Source organism: Entelurus aequoreus, linkage group LG12, assembly GCF_033978785.1.
Source record: "Entelurus aequoreus isolate RoL-2023_Sb linkage group LG12, RoL_Eaeq_v1.1, whole genome shotgun sequence".
In the NCBI taxonomy this organism is placed as follows: domain Eukaryota; kingdom Metazoa; phylum Chordata; class Actinopteri; order Syngnathiformes; family Syngnathidae; genus Entelurus; species Entelurus aequoreus.
Genome location: NC_084742.1, coordinates 6,721,300 through 6,737,796, shown reverse-complemented (window position 1 = coordinate 6,737,796; position 16,497 = coordinate 6,721,300). Strand labels below are relative to the sequence as shown.

The 16,497-nt window shown below is 37.9% G+C and overlaps 1 protein-coding gene across 1 annotated transcript; it reads right to left on the bottom strand.

Moving 5' to 3' along the window:
- Positions 1-1,648: 1,648 nt before the first annotated feature.
- Positions 1,649-7,831, bottom strand: LOC133662604 (class I histocompatibility antigen, F10 alpha chain-like). The gene is made up of 6 exons (XM_062066717.1): positions 7,777-7,831; positions 6,595-6,861; positions 6,144-6,422; positions 3,896-4,222; positions 3,619-3,711; positions 1,649-1,698 (listed from the first exon to the last, which is right to left on the bottom strand). The coding sequence occupies exons 1-6, from the start codon at positions 7,829-7,831 to the stop codon at positions 1,649-1,651; spliced, it is 1,071 nt and encodes a 356-aa protein (XP_061922701.1).
- Positions 7,832-16,497: the final 8,666 nt, after the last annotated feature.

Sequence of the window (16,497 nt, the reverse complement as noted above, 5' to 3'; positions counted from 1 at the left end):
AGGTCATCAAATCTCAGCAACAAGCTGTAATATCTTACTGAGATCATTTAGGACCAACACACTTAAAACAAGTAAAACACTCTAACATAAAATCTGCTTAGTGAGAAGAATTATCTTATCAGACAGAAAATAAGCAAATGTCACCCTTATTTGAGATATTTATTCTTAGATATCAGTTTTTGCAGTGCACTGTAGACTTAAATAGCGACGACTAAACACAGGGAGACAAAATAAAGCTGCTGCAGGACACTCAAAAGGAAGTGGAACTACAAAAAAGGTGTGCAGGACAGGAACTCAACATTAAACATGGAAAAACACTAACAAACCAAAAATAAGGCAAGGCCTGGCGTACACTTTTCTTATTGCACTCAAAGAACAATTTACAATTTTACATATTACATGTAGTCTGCCACAATCTAGAATTAGGTTAGAATAGAATAGAAAGATGTATTGACATTGTATCGAATGCTTCATGGTTGCCAATTTTGATCTGTGCTTTAAGACAAATGCAATAATAATGAGTAAATACTGAAAACAATGCTATGGCTGAAAGTACACAGATAAGACATGTGGCAGGTATATAAAACACACATTGATAAAGATAAAACACAAATGAAAAAGTGGGAATTTGTAACAGAATTCAGTCAATTCACTTAGAAGACGTTAGCTAAGGTGGGCTGTGCAAAACCCCGGAAATGATGTGACAAGCTGACCAATCAGGGCTCTTTTTTTTGTCAAACTTTATTTCAACAAAACTATGACACAAATAAAGTCAAACAATCAGAAAATGCAAGTAAACACGTTTTTCAAAATATGTACATGAACATATTTGTTCACTTTAATTTTCCAACAGTCTTTATAAATTGAAGCAAAATAATTACCAAAAAAATAGAACATACAAAAAAACATGAAACGTGCAAAGGATAAAAATTTAGGGGAAAAAAAGAGTCATTACTTTGGTTTTTATTTTGTCTTTGTCTTTTACAATTTGGGAAGATTTCACAACCTTTTTGTCTTTGTCATCATTAGTGAACGCTGATGCTAAGATAATATTTTTTTTATGTGCCTGTGATCCAGTTTGATCAGTGTCAAAATAAAAGCACATGTTACAAAATAAACCCGGCATTATGCCTGCAGTTGGTCAAGCTAATGGTCTTGTAGTCCATTCCGGTCTTGTGCGGGTCTACAATCTTCGGCAGCTCTTTGGTCTTGCCCGTGGTGGACAACAAACGGAATTTATTGACAGAGATGTGACACAATGTGATATTGATCACAAGCAGCGGTGATTCAAAGAAAGAGGAAATCCTTGTCATGATGTCAAAGTGATGAAACGTGAGCCCCGAATGATTTCATAGCAACCAACTTATTTTTCTAATCAAGCCACCAACAGCCAAAGAAGAATCTATGGTATAACAAGAGAAGCAGTCGGATGAAGAAGAAAGCACATCTCCATCTCATCTCCAAGTGTGATGACGTGCCTCAGCCATGGAGACATCTCTCTGTGCACAAAGCATCCTGGAGGAAGAAGATGACTCAGCACATTCCCAACAAACACACATGAATCCAAGTTGAACATCTTCTTCACACAAAGTCCCAAGAACATTGGGAGGTGCAAACAGTCCATGTGAGCTAACTCACCGCGTCCCACTCAGCCTTCAGCCGGCATGTTCTCGGGGAGCTCGGCCCCGCCGTAGCGAGCTGTGGGACAAACGCACCGTGAGCCGGTTACTCCCGCTAAGCAAACACCTCACACTGGTGGAGGAAGAACATCCAGAAGGTGCCTCATCACTCACATCAGATCTTTGAGGGGTGACTTAGAAACATCAAGAAGCAGAGTGCTGATCTTCTACTTCCTGACTAAGATACATTCTTGATGAGTCAGCAAACCTGAATGTGCACACTTGATGTCTCATTTGGTCGATCCTCATCATGAGGACTCATGTCAAAAGTTCGATATAAAGCAGGGGTGGGCAATTAATTTTTACCGGGGGCCGCATGAGCTACCCGAGCACTGCTGGAGGGCCACATCGACAATATTTCAATTAAATTTTGCTCAATAATATTTTTGATATATACCGTAAGATAAATAATAATAATAATAATAATAATAATAATAATAATTAATAATAATAGTAATACTTCAACATAGTGTGTGTAACAGCATTCCATGACTAATATAAATAAATTAACATTAATAATAAATGACAGTAAAATAAGCACACGTATGACTGAGGAGTCATAGTGTAACTTTGTGTGGTGTTTGAGTTGTCCGACTTTTTGTGTGGCCGTAAACGCACCAGTGGTTTAGTATGCGTGTTGGTGACAGATGACAAGTTGGTTTTGGCCTGGTTTGTACGGCAGAAAATGACTAGTTTTTCGAGATAGAAGTGTTTTACTCATGTTTTTGGTGTGGTTATGTCCGAATATAAACAGTTTTGCTCAATAAAGTGATCGATATCATTCCTGTCCTCGAAGCATCTCGATAGACGTTACAATAATTGAACGGTGTTCAATTGAACGGTGTTGACGAACACCGTTAGGGCCGCTGGTTGTCACTGTCACTCAAAGTTGCATTGCATAATTACATAGAATAAATATGTTTATTTTGTTTAGAATTCAGATGGGATTTGATTTGGTGCGCGGCATATATTTGCTGCGCGCAGCAGACGCTTGAGCAGTGCGCATTTGCGCAGGCACGCACCTTAGAGGGAACGTTGCTTTGCAGTCCCTGTCTTTTTGAAAACACGGCATTCCTCATCAACTTTTCTCTTTTTAGCGTCTCGGGTGTAAACCGTGCATCACTTGTCGCTGCATGTGCACCTTCACTCGCAGGTTACACACGGACACACGCCCATAAATAATACTTTTCAAAATAAAAGCAGCACAGTTGTATTGCGCGCAGGACATAGATGTTTTTTCAACTTTATTTTGTAATTTGTGATTGCAGCTGTTCACATTCACACACAATCACGCACACGCATACGTCCACACGGAAGTAATACAAATAACGATTTTCAAAACAAAAGCAGCACCGTTGTATTGCACACTCGACATAGATACTTTTTAAAATGTATTTTGTAATTTATAATTGGCCTCACGCGGGCCGGACAGGGACGCACAAAGGGCCGGATGCGGCCCGCGGGCCGCAGAATGCCCAGGTCTGATATAAAGTGTGGCATATTGATGGATGGAAACTCTGTGTTTTATTGTGAAAGTTGGGATTTTCAGGCTAAACTTGTCACAAACGTCTGCATCAGACCTTCATATGAGTGATGCTTCACCACGGTTTTGTTTCTTGCGGCTCAAAGAAAATATGTTTTACTTACGAGCTGGATCGTATTGGGCTGAAATGACAGAGAAACAAAAGGTGAAATGTACTTTTTCCTCACGTCACGCTGTGTTTCTATGTGAGAGTGGGTGCTCTGTCTCTGTGGATCTTTGAGGAGGAGGAGAAGGAAGAAAAAGGAAAAAAGAATGAGAAAAAGGGGAAGAAGAAGAAAAAGAGAAAGGACAAAAGAAGAAAAATAAGAAAAAGAAAGTGAAGAATGAAAAGAAAAAGAAGAAAAGAAGAAGAAAAACAACAATGACAAGTAAAAGAAGGAAATCTGTGTTCCTCACCTTGTCTGTGTCGCCTGACGAGGAAGATGGCCGCCAGGAGGGCCGCCACAGCCACGACCGCCGCCGTGGCACCGATGGCGACGCTCCAGTGGTCTGTTGAGAGCAAAAAGCACAAGTGGAGTGACAAAGCATGAAGAGGAAACCTTCATGATTACTTTGCATGCAGACGTCAAGCGTTGTCATGGTGACACGGATCAATAACGGCGACACGGATCAATAATGCCGACACGGATCAATAATGGCGAGAGGTGGACTTGTGATAGGAAACATCTCCAACTAAATGTGTCTTTCTCACCGTCATGGCTTGCGTTGCTCAGGATGCTTCTTCTCTCCAGCTTGGTGACCAAGTCCTCCTCGACGCCAGACAGCTGGAACACACATTCGTACTTGCCCTCCACGTCGGCCGTCACCTCCACTTTCAGCTCCACCGACATCTGGAAGGTTCCGTCGTGGTTGGGGAGCAGCTCTCCGTGCTCCACGTCCTCGAACATCTGCTCGCCGTCTTTCCTCCAAAACAGGTCGGCTAGGTCGGGGTAGAAACCTGTCGCCATGCAGGTGACCGGAGAGGACGGCGTCTTCTGGAGGAGGAACACCTCTGGAAGCTCTGCACAGGAAGTGATGTCACGTGTGGACAGAAGACAACGTGGGGAGAAGGTGTGAACGGAGGTGAAGATGGAGAGAAGGTGTGAACGGAGGTGAAGATGGAGAGAAGGTGTGAACGGAGGTGAAGATGGAGAGAAGGTGTGAACGGAGGTGAAGATGGAAGGAAAAGGACAAAAAGAAGATACAATGGAGAGGTGTGAACAGAGGTAAAATGGAGAGAAGTTGTGAACGGAGGTGAAGATGGAGAGAAGTTGTGAATGGAAGTGAAAATGGAGAGAAGTTGGAAATGGAGGTAAAGATGGTGTGAACGGAGGTGAAGATGGATGGAAGGTGTGAACGGAGATGAAGATGGAGAGAAGGTGAGAATAAATGTAAATATGGAAAGAAAGAGAATGAAGTTAAAGATGGAGTGAATGTGAGCATGAAGATGGAGAGAAAAGAGAGAGAGAAGGTAAAAGTGGAGAGAAAAAAGAAAGAATGAAGGGGAAAAGAGAGAATGAAGGTAAAGATGGAGAGAAGGTGTGAGTGGAGGTAAAGATGGAAAAAAAGAAGAATGAAGGTAAAGATTGTGAGAAGAAAAAGAATGAAAGAAAAGATGAGAGAAAAAAGTGAATGAAAGTAAAGATGGAAAGAAAGAAGAGAATAAATGTAAAGATTGAGAAAAAAAGAATGAAGGTAAAGATGGAGATAAAGAGAATGAAGGTAAAGATGGAGAGAAGGTGAGAATGAAAGTAAAGATGGGGAAAAGGTGAGAATAAAGGTAAAGATTAAGAGAATGAAGGTAAAGATGGAAAGAAAGAAGAGAATAAAGGTAAAGATTGAGAAAAAAAGAATGAAGGTAATGATGGAGAGAAAGAGAATGAAGGTAAAGATGGAGAAAAGGTGAGAATAAAGGTAACAATGGAAAGAAAGAAGAGAATAAAGGTAAAGATTAAGAGAATGAAGGTAAAGATGGAAAGAAAGAAGAGAATAAAGGTAAAGATTGAGAAAAAAAGAATGAAGGTAAAGATGGAGAGAAAGAGAATGAAGGTAAAGATGGAGGGAAGGTGAGAATAAAAGTAAATATAGAGAAAAGGTGAGAATAAAGGTAAAGATGGAAAGACAGAAGAGAATAAAGGTAAAGATTAAGAGAATGAAGGTAAAGATGGAAAGAAAGAAGAGAATAAAGGTAAAGATTAAGAGAATGAAGGTAAAGATGGAAAGAAAGAAGAAAATAAAGGTAAAGATTGAGAAAAAAAGAATGAAGGTAATGATAGAGAGAAAGAAAATGAAGGTAAAGATGGAGAAAAGGTGAGAATAAAGGTAAAGATGGAAAAAAGAAGAGAATAAAGGTAAAGATTAAGAGAATGAAGGTAAAGATGGAAAGAAAGAAGAGAATAAAGGTAAAGATTGAGAAAAAAATGAAGGCAAAGATGGAGAGAAAGAGAATGAAAGTAAAGATAGAGAAAAGGTGAGAATAAAGGTAAAGATGGAAAGAAAGAAGAGAATAAAGGTAAAGATGGAAAGAAAGAAGAGAATAAAGGTAAAGATTGAGAAAAAAGAATGAAGGTACAGATGGAGAGAAGGTGAGAATGAAAGTAAATATGGAGAAAAATAGAAAATTAAGGTAAAGATGGAAAAAAGGTGAGAATAAAGGTAAAGATGGAAAGAAAGAAGAGAATAAAGGTAAAGATGGAAAGAAAGAAGAGAATAAAGGTAAAGATGGAGAGAAAGAAGAGAATGAAGGTACCGATGGAGAGAAAGAAGAGAATGAAGGTAACGATGGAGAGAAAGAAGAGAATGAAGGTAAAGATGGAGAGAAAGAAGAGAATGGAGAGAAAGTGACAAAGAAAAGTATAAAGAGACAGAGTGTAATGTCAGTAATGTTCCCATAGGAGGCGTGCTAACATGTTAAAAGGTGAAAGTACAAGGTGTGTTTTTACCTGTTCTCATTAGGACCTCCTTGCCATACTTCACATACTTCTTCAAGTAAGAAGGACAATGCTCAGTGTGGTAATACTTTTGGTGGTTTATTAGAAGTATGTTCTGGTCCAACATGAGTTTGGTGGGGAAAGCTTGTTGTTTTGCTGCAGTCCATGTCCATGTCTTCATGTCCAACGATATGAAATCTTCTCCATCATAACCATGCTGACGCCAACCTTTAACTTCATCAGTCTCATCATTCCATTCACATCCATACATCAACTGGTAAGTGTGAACACCTGAGAGACACAAAGTGTTGTAAAGCAGAGTGAAACACACACAATGTGTTTTATGTAGAATATTATGGGATGGACAGAGACAAGTGTCAGTGCAGTAATGTGTGTTTTTACTACAGTATAAAAAGAGTACTTCAAATATATTTGAATAGTAGAAAGTTCAAGATAAACAAACCTCCAGTTTGGTTGAAACGCTTCTTAAGAATTTCAATGTTGACTTTGTCGACTTGCTCCTGAGCAACAAAGTTCTCTGTGTTTCTCTGCCAGTAGTTTGGATCCTCTTCTGTGATTTGGTTCATCCAGTCCTGTTTGGCTTCTGCTTTCCTGCTCTCGCTGTCATAGTGAACCACCTGGACTTCATCAACATAAGCAACCATCACAAACTCTGGGAAGTTTGGAACTTGAGAGGACGAAGTGTAGAAATACTTCAGCGTGTGAATCACTGAAAGAAGAGCAACTTTTTATTATTTTGTGTCATGTTCAACAATCTTGCAGTGTGAATATTTGATGTCATTCAGTCTTCAGTCGGGTCTTAAAGTGAACATCAAACACTGCCAGACATCACAGTCTACAGTCACATGGTGTCTATGAAAAATACAACACAATAATAATATTACTAACATTTATTTTAATAAGCCATCTGTTGACAGTTTGTACATTTTGAAAATAAACGTTTTTTTTTTCTCCAATGGAGGATGAATAATGTCAAGTACAAATGTGTAGACGCCCAAAGTTGTACACAACCTCAACACACAGACTAATAACTACTTTCATTTCTCAATAAATATTTTACATTTATGTCACAGGAGGTTAAATAAATTGTTTAACCTTTAATAACAAGTTTGTATTTTTCAAAATTATTTTTATATATTTAAACATTTGTTTAGGCATTTTGTTTGTCCTAATTAAAAGAAAATACATACATTATTTTCACATCATTTGTATGAGCTTTTTTAGTGGGAAATGATATGTTCAATAAATCTCATTCAAAGTTTAAACAAATGATAAAACACAAAAATAATATTGATGTATTTCAGGAGAATTTCCTCAGTCACAGTTCAATTAAAGATGACAGGAAAGTGAGGGAATTTGTTCAAGTTGAACAACAATGAAGATTAAAACAATGACTTTATTCTTGTTATCTCAAAGTAAAAAATGTTAGGATTAAAAATAAATGACAGGTTATATTTTGTAAATAAATATGTTTCAAACGAATCATGATAAGGTAATAATAAGCTTGATTAAGATAAGAACGAGTATAATTAATAAGTAGAAAATCACAGAATAAGTGGAGGCACAAAGAGGATTTATGAATAATGTTTATAAATGTTTTTGTTTTTTAAAAAGGAGGACTTACCAGGCGCCCCGCTGTGCATTTGCACGACCAGAAGACAGAATAAAAACAAGTTCATGATGTCAGCACAAAATAAAAAGATGTTTTCCACTTTTAATCCCGCAGAGAAAGACAAACTGACTAACAACCAGGAAACACCAACAAGGAAGTGTCGAGGCTCTTTTAAGAATGCGCCACCTGAGCCAATGAGGAGTCAGCATTTTGTGACGTCATCGTTGATAGAGAGCGCTCCTTGTGGCCATGTTAGGTAAATGCTTGAGTAGCGTTTTCTGGGAAATCACGTGACCTGACAAGAAAAACCGGCGCGTCAAGTTTGCAGCCAAATTTCCCTATCAGAGATTTGTTTTCTTCTAATGTTCACCCACTTATTTATTGGATAGAAAGAAAAAGAAAGAAAGAGGAAGGAAGATGACATTTAAATCGTATTATAGTCCTCTCAAGAAAGCATACAAATAATGATTGACAGGGCAGAAAGTGCGTGCCCACTTTTCTTCTTTTTATTTCACTTCTGAATTTGAACCTCCATTATGTCTTCCAAGCGTAAGGCGTCCCTGGTGGAGTAACGGGACACGCTTCTGCCTTGCATGGGTTCGATTCCCGGACAGGGTTGCATCGAGAAGGGCAACCGCTCTTATAACTAACTTGAAAGCATTCATGCGATTGATCAAAGTGCTGAAAGTGGGGAAAAGTGTGAGGCAGACGCTTTTGGTGGGCAAATCATCAAAGAAAAGGAAAGTGAAAGTAAAATTAGACACGGTGAAGCCAAACATTGACTGATGTTATCTTTATGCCACTGTCAAGTAAGGACATGTTGGCAAAAAACACTTACAACCTTTTTTAACTTTGACGCAATTAATGTTTTGAAAATGTGGACTATTTAATATAATAATACATATATTTTATTAATACAATAATAAAGTAATAAGTTTGGGGATGTGTAATATTGTTTGTCTGAATATACTGAAGGTTTTCATCCTGGAATAGTTTTAATAAGTTGAGAAATGTGAAAGTAGTTGAGTGTGGAAAAAAATGATGCAGTATTAATAATAATAATAATAACAATGCTCTGCGGGTCGTCCGCAGATCTTGCCCCAAGTGGAGGAGTTCAAGTACCTCGGAGTCTTGTTCACGAGTGAGGGAAGAGTGCATCGTGAGATCGACAGGCGGATCGGTGCGGCGTCTTCAGTAATACAGACGCTGTATCGATCCGTTGTGGTGAAGAAGGAGCTGAGCCGGAAGGCAAAGCTCTCAATTTACCGGTCGATCTACGTTCCCATCCTCACCTATGGTCATGAGCTTTGGGTTATGACCGAAAGGACAAGATCACGGGTACAAGCGGCCGAAATGAGTTTCCTCCGCCGGGTAGCTCTGTCATCCGGGGGGAGCTCAAAGTAAAGCCGCTGCTCCTCCACATCGAGAGGAGCCAGATGAGGTGGTTTGGGCATCTGGTCAGGATGCCACCCGAACGCCTCCCTAGGGAGGTGTTTCGGACAAGTTCGACCGGTAGGAGGCCACGGGGGAAGACCCAGGACAGGTTGGGAAGACTATCTCTCCCGGCTGGCCTGGGAACGCCTCGGGATCCCCCGGGAGGAGCTGGACGAAGTGGCTGGGGAGAGGGTAGTCTGGGCTTCCCTGCTTAGGCTGCTGCCCCCGCGACCTGACCTCGGATAAGCGGAAGAAAATGGATGGATGGATGGACAATGCTCTGCAGCATTCTCACAATAACAACGTCCTTTGTTTTTTAATCCGTTATGAAATAAAAAATTTGAAAATGGAGCTCATGTCGTCTCTGAACTGAAGTCAGCCAAGCAGCAGTAAAGATGAGATCAATAAGGTGAAAAGGTCAGAAGTAAGGTTTCTTCAGGTAAAACATGGAGTCTCTACCGCCACCCGGTGGCCGAAAAGTATACCAGCCTGAGGACAGAAAATTGAGAGTTGGAGATAAAACAAAACAAAAGTTACTTAGGAATACAGTATTTATTTTGAAACTGTGCAAAAAAACCTGAAGGATGTGCTCAGCAGCCTTAAATGGCGAGTAAAGCAATCTTTTTACTACGTTATTTACATTAAATACATACATTCATTTAAAATTCTAGCTTTGTTACACCACAGATATAGATTTAAGTTAGAGTAAGTGCATTGTTTTAAAAAAAATCAACATTTTAAAAACGAAAGTACGAGATGGGAGTCAGTGGCGCCCCTGTGCGTTGTTTGTGATTAAGGGCTATATCAGGTTCAAACACTGATGACATCTATTAAACAGACAAGAAGCAAGGAATTAAACAGGGACATAATTCAATTTAGCCCACTGAGGAGAAACGTCTGGGCTGTACTCTTTGCACAGTCTTCCACCACGCTCTGACGAAAGATTGCATGCCTCCTCTTTTATTTAGACTTTCCCTGATTACATGGCAACAGCTGTTTCTAAGGGGAGAGGGGGGTCGTAAACAGCCGTTGCCCTCGGTCACAAAACAGTTCAAAGAAAAGATGCCTGGAGCTTGCGTCAGGTCCTGCTTCCTCTCCGCTTTGTAGATCTCGGGTCAAGACAAAATCTTCCTGTGGATTACAATAGAAGAAAGAAACCAACACCTTCATGTCGCTTCTCATCGTACACAGTGGAGTTTTACAAGCCTTCTGCTTGGTAGGATCAAAGACAGCTTTTGTCCTCTCGCCGGGAACTCATGGCAACACAAAGTTTTGTGATAACTTAGATACAATTATTCTGACAGGCTTTATAAATAAACTTTGATTGATTTATTCATTGCAACGACACAAAAGTAAAAGTGATGGAAAATGTGGCGATAATACTCCCTAAATTTGTTAAATCTACCCCTTGTTCATGTTTATATTTTTGTTCCTTTATACTCCCAGGTAAGATATTATTTTTATACAAAACATTGACCAAAACATAAATGTCACAAAACATGATGTAGCAGCCCGCGACCCCAAAAAGGGACAAGCGGTAGAAAATGAATGGATGGATGGATGATGTGGCAGAAGCTCCGTCGTAAAATATTGCAAGTCTCGGAAGTGACCTGCTCTTCGCGCATGCGTGGACAGTGGTATTCCTTTAGTATACACTTACATACATTTTGGTCGCACAATGACTTCCACTGAAACGCATATTTTCAATACACTGAAAACCTGACATAATGCTTTCCCCAAAAATAATGAATGGATCCAAGCATCTCCCTTCGAAATAGAAGGAGAAAAATAGATGTGGGTGTAATTACTTGCGAAATCTCTGGTTAATGCGAGAGACATGCAGTGTGTTTGTTCATTCAAATGACTAACAAACGACTTAAATGCAATAAACATTGTTATAAATTCTCTTTGTCAGTAATGAAAATAGAGGACAATGAACCCTATTTAATATGTTAATTGTTGAATATAATTTATTACATTATTGTTGACGTAAACAAGTTAATAATTTAGTCATGCACCTTTAAATTGAGTCTGTTTGAGTCAGGCAGTTTACCGGGCAGCTATGTTTACGTGCCGGGGTCCTTGAGTCAGGGTTGTTGAACAAATGTGAGAGCTGCTGAAAAAGTTACACATAAAGAAGAATTTGGAACGTAAAAACGTTAACCGGAGTACGCTCACGGGTGAAGAATCCCAGCACAACATCAACATCGGTTTATCTATATGGTTCTTTAATAATGATCGTGGTGGGTTTTTATTTCACAGAGGTGTGTAAATGTGGGTTTTATATGTGCAATGACACCTTTAAACCACTAGATGTCGACAAATCACGTGGTTATGTAACTTCAACGTTATTGACGTTAAAACAAACGCTCAGTTTAAGCAAAAATAGGTGCCGATACCGTCCATCCATCCATCCATTTTCTACCACGTGTCCCTCTTGGGGTCTCAGGAGCCCATCCCAGCTGCATTTGGGCGGAAGGCGGGGTACACCCTGGACAAGTCACCACTTCATCACAGGGCCAACACAGATAGACAACATTCACACACTAGGGTCAATTTAAGTTGCCAATCAGCCTATCCCCAGGTGCATGCATGTCCTAGGGCAGGGGTGTCCAAACTTTTTCCACTGAGAGCCGCACACGGAAAAATTCAAGCATGCGGGGGCCATTTTGATATTTTTCATTTTCAAACCATAACAAAATATATGGATTTTGTTTTTTTTTACCTTTAGGGCTCCCGGGGACCATAAAGGGTCTAAGTCATTAAAATGTAAAAAAAACCAAGTCGAATTATATATATATATATATATATATATATATATATATATATATATATATATATATATATATATATATATATATATATATATATATATATATATATATATATATATATATTAATGCTTACAGTAAATCTCTACAGTATATCAACTTCAGGTTGAAATAAAGTTTTTTTTAAAAAAAAAAGGTTTTATGCCTTTTCTGTCAAAAGACAACTTTGTTTTTTATAATAAAACTGAAATATGCAGTATTTCCCCCACTGCCCAAAACATTCAAAAAGCAATGTTTGATGTGAAGTAATTAGAGCCTTAAAAAGATCAATAATGCACGACACCATTCATTATTATTTTTGAGTAATCACAGTGAAAAGACAAATAAAATCCCATTAAATATATTTGGGACCAAAAAGGTTTGTATCATAAAGTGATACATTTTTATTAATTTTTTTTAAAACTTTCAACACTTAAGTTACGAGATCAACTTCAGATATATCTGTCGATTTTACGTTTGAACTATTATTTTGTTTGTTTTATGCTCTTTTGTCAAAGAAAACATTGATGTTTTTGTATGGCAACCACACAATATTTTCCACATAAAACATTTTAAAGTTAAATATTTGAAATAATTGGAGCCTTGAATAGGTCAATAATTCATTATAACATTGAGTTCTTTTTTTCTTTTTTTTTAAGAAATGGCAAAAAAAGAAAAAAGACAGCCTGCATGGCAGCTTTGTGTCAACATTGCAACTTTTTCTAGTTAGATTTCACCTCATTCCACTTTTTTAAATTTTTTTTTTAATTTTTGCAATAGCATTTCCAGAACGTGTGGAGGGCCGGTAAACTATTAGCTGCGGGCCGCAAATGGCCCCCGGGCCGCACTTTGGACACCCCTGCCCTAGGGAGTCAAACCTGGGACTTTTTCACAGTGAGGAACAAGCGCGAGCCACTGCGTCACCATGCTGCCCCGTGCCAAAACCTAATATCAAATATTCCACTTTGAAGCAATTTTTTAGGAAAATATTGCTTATTTAAAAAAAATAGTTAATGCTTTTTTTTATTTTTTCAAACAAAACAAAAAAAAAAGACGTAAAAAAGAAAAACGAAAACTAAAATCTATGGACAGATCTGAAGCTGCTGAAAGATTTGAAGTGTTTAAAGTACAAAAACAACAACAATATCTTACTTACTTGTACCTGCTCAGTGGCCTTGTGGTTAGAGTGTCTGCCCTGAGATTGGTAGGTCGAGAGTCATACCAAAGACTATAAAAATGGGACCCATTACCTTCCTGCTTGGCACTCAGCATCAAGGGTTGGAATTGGGGGTTAAATCACCAAAATGATTCACGGGCGTGGCCACCGCTGCTGCTCACTGCTCCCCTCACCTCCCAGGGGGTGGAACAAGGGGATGGGTCAAATGCGGAGGGTAATTTCACCACACCTAGTGTGTGTGTGATTTAACTTTTATAACACTTTTATGTATGAGTTTGTCCATTTTTCAGCAAGGAGGGATAGTGTGAGTTTTTCAATAAAACTGTCCTTGTTCCAAAAAAAAAAAAATACATCAAAATCAGCGTTATGAATTATTGACGTTTTTCAGGCTGTAATTACCTCACCTGAGTTTAAAAAAATTCCAGGAAGTCCCAGAATTCCCAATTTTCAAAAGCCCTATATTTTCACCTCTTGCTGGAAAGTTTTCTCAGACCGCATTTTTCAACCGTTTTTGACCATTCAGCCTTCAAAACATTCTTCTGAGCTGGAATAACAACATCACCATTTTTTTTTTCCGCACAAATTCCCAGTTTTCCCGAAATTCTAAGAATTCCGAAATACCCATTCTCAATTCAAACCGTTGCCACGTCAACAATTTTCAACCGGTTCTGAAAAATCCAATACCAACCCCATTCATATAATCTAGGATAATTGTGCTAGTATCAATATTTTCTGAAATTCCCACATTTCCAGGACATTCCCATTCTATTGCATGGACGTATTTATACGATGCCCTAAATTCAAAACTTATTTTTAAAACCCGATTTCGACCTCTCAACCATCCACCCACAATACTCTCCCGATATATAGAGGGCCCGATAGGGGTCTTGTGTATGGGGGCTCAGAATTTGGTGCTCCCCCCCTGCCTGGCACCACTAGTAGGGCTTACATAGTAGCATGCTAACTACAAAGGGCCAAATGGGACAAAATAAATAAATAATTATGTCTTTAAATAAATACATAAATGTGTCATTAATTAATTAAAAAAAAAAGAAAACATTAAAGTCAATAATTATTGAATTGTGAAATCATGCAATAATGATATGAATAATGAATTCAATGATTAAATGTAATTTAATATTGAGTACAACAATGACAGTGTTTAATTCTAATGTTAATTAATGAATGACACATTTAGGTAATTACTTAAATATGTAGTTATTTATCCAATTTTGTCCCATTTGGCCCTCAATAGCAAACTTCCATTTCATCGTACTTCTGTTGTATATTGTTTTGGACTTTGTTTTCACTTGTTTTCACCTTCAAAAACATTAGAACGTAATAAAACAAAGTTACAAAAGTATCTCCAGACAAAATATAGTTACAAAGTAATAAAATATTCAGTATTTTCTAATAAAATACAAAAGTAGCAAGTATTGTCTGACAAAATAAGATTAGACAAGGTGATAATATTAGACAATAGTTGAGTAAACGTACTCCCTACAGAAAAAAACCTTAATATGTTAAAAATTAACCATATCCTGCGTGTGTGTGTACGTGTACAAGATGGTAACATGTATGTTATTGTGTCTTCAATGTTTTATTGCTTTGTCACCACGAATAAAAATGATGTGTCATCTGCCAGTTAAAGAGGATGATGTAGGAAATCAACGAGGAAGAAAGGTCACGAGCATTTCAGCTGAATAGCAACAGACTATAATGAGGAGGAAGTGTTCTTTCATGTTCTCTGTGAACTTCCAAAAGCGGATGTTGTGTTGTTCTATTGTCTAAATCAGCTGATGCTTCCTTACGGTGCAAATTGAGACCGCACCAGCGAACGTGACTCAGACTTTTCTTTCAACAAGTTCCTGGTGTGTGTGTGTATCAGTGCGCGAGAGATATGAGAGATACAGTATGTAAATAGCAAGGAGCTTAACAACAAAATGACTGAAGAATACATAATAAGGAAGGGAAGAATGTTCAAGTCACTTTGTAAACAAATCGATGGGTCCTTTAAAACAGTGTTTCTTAACCATAGGGCCTGGGCCGCCAAAAAAAAAATCAATTCATTTATCCATCTATTTACACATTTCCACCATGTGTGGCAGTGATGACAATCTCAAACAAACATAGGGAGTCTGGAGCTAAAGTCATAGAGAAGATTAAGTGCAAAAAATATGACTAAAGTGATCAAGCTGTATTATCATTTTCAATTTAATTTTAATAATAGTAATAATAATAATAGATTTTATTTGTAAAAAGCACTTTACGTTGAGCAAACAACCTCAAAGTGCTACAGTGTTAAAAAAAAGAAAAACAAAAAAAATTGTAATAATAATAATAATAATAATAAAAGATAATAAAAATAAATAAAATATAAAACTCGAAACAGCCCAATAGCTAGAACCAGCATGCATACAGTATCTATAAAAATCTATAAAAACAGTTTATAGTTGACAGTTTATTTAAAAAATCATATTATTAATTTAGTTTATTTATTGTCCCTTTGGAAGCAGCTGTTGCCATGTGGTCAGGGAAGGTCCAAATAAAAGAAGGAGGCGTGCAATCTTTTGGCAGAGCGTAATGATACTGTACAAGGGTACAGATGTACACGTTTCTCCTCACTGAGACAACTTGAGTTCTGTCTCTGTTTGATTCTTTGCTTCTTGTCTGTTTTAATAGACGTCATCGATGTTTAAACCTGACAGAGGGTTTACAAGCAGAATGTTTTTAAAGAAAAAAAAAAGAAAAAAAGACTAATCTTCATTGTTTTCTAAAAGGGGACACATTGCTCAAGTGCAGCAAACTGGACTTAAACTGAATTAGAATAATTTCAGAGGGGTCCGAGATTAATTGCAATGTTTGAATGAGCAGCAAAAAGTTTGTTTGGATCGCTACTGACAAAGCTAAGAAAATCGGTTTTAGAAATATTTATTAGTGTTTAAAAGCACCTGACACGGACAAAAGGTGAAAGGTCAGTCGGTCTTCGTGTTGTGAGACGTCACAAATAAGAGGTCAATCTGACGGAAAAAAACAAGAAAAATAATGAAGTTAAAACATCATTCAAAAAGTGCTTGTTGAAAAAAGATGACTGCTCACTTTGTTGCTTTTTCGGTATCTTTTCTCCTCTGATGAACTACAAAGGCAAAGAGCGGGATGAGGAATTAATAATAATAATAATAATGGATTAGATTTTATATCGCGCTTTTCTATTGTTAGATACTCAAAGCGCTCACAGAGAAGTGGGAACCCATCATTCATTCACACCTGGTGGTGGTAAGCTACATTTGTAGCCACAGCTGCCCTGGGGTA

Coding starts and splice junctions, on each gene's coding strand:
- LOC133662604 (XM_062066717.1), bottom strand. CDS start 7,831: ATGAACTTGTTTTTATTCTGTCTTCTGGTCGTGCAAATGCACAGCGGG. Junction 6,423..6,594: donor GCGTTTCAACCAAACTGGAG/GTTTGTTTATCT, acceptor TGTGTCTCTCAG/GTGTTCACACTTACCAGTTG. Junction 3,712..3,895: donor CGGTGAGAAAGACACATTTA/GTTGGAGATGTT, acceptor TGCTCTCAACAG/ACCACTGGAGCGTCGCCATC.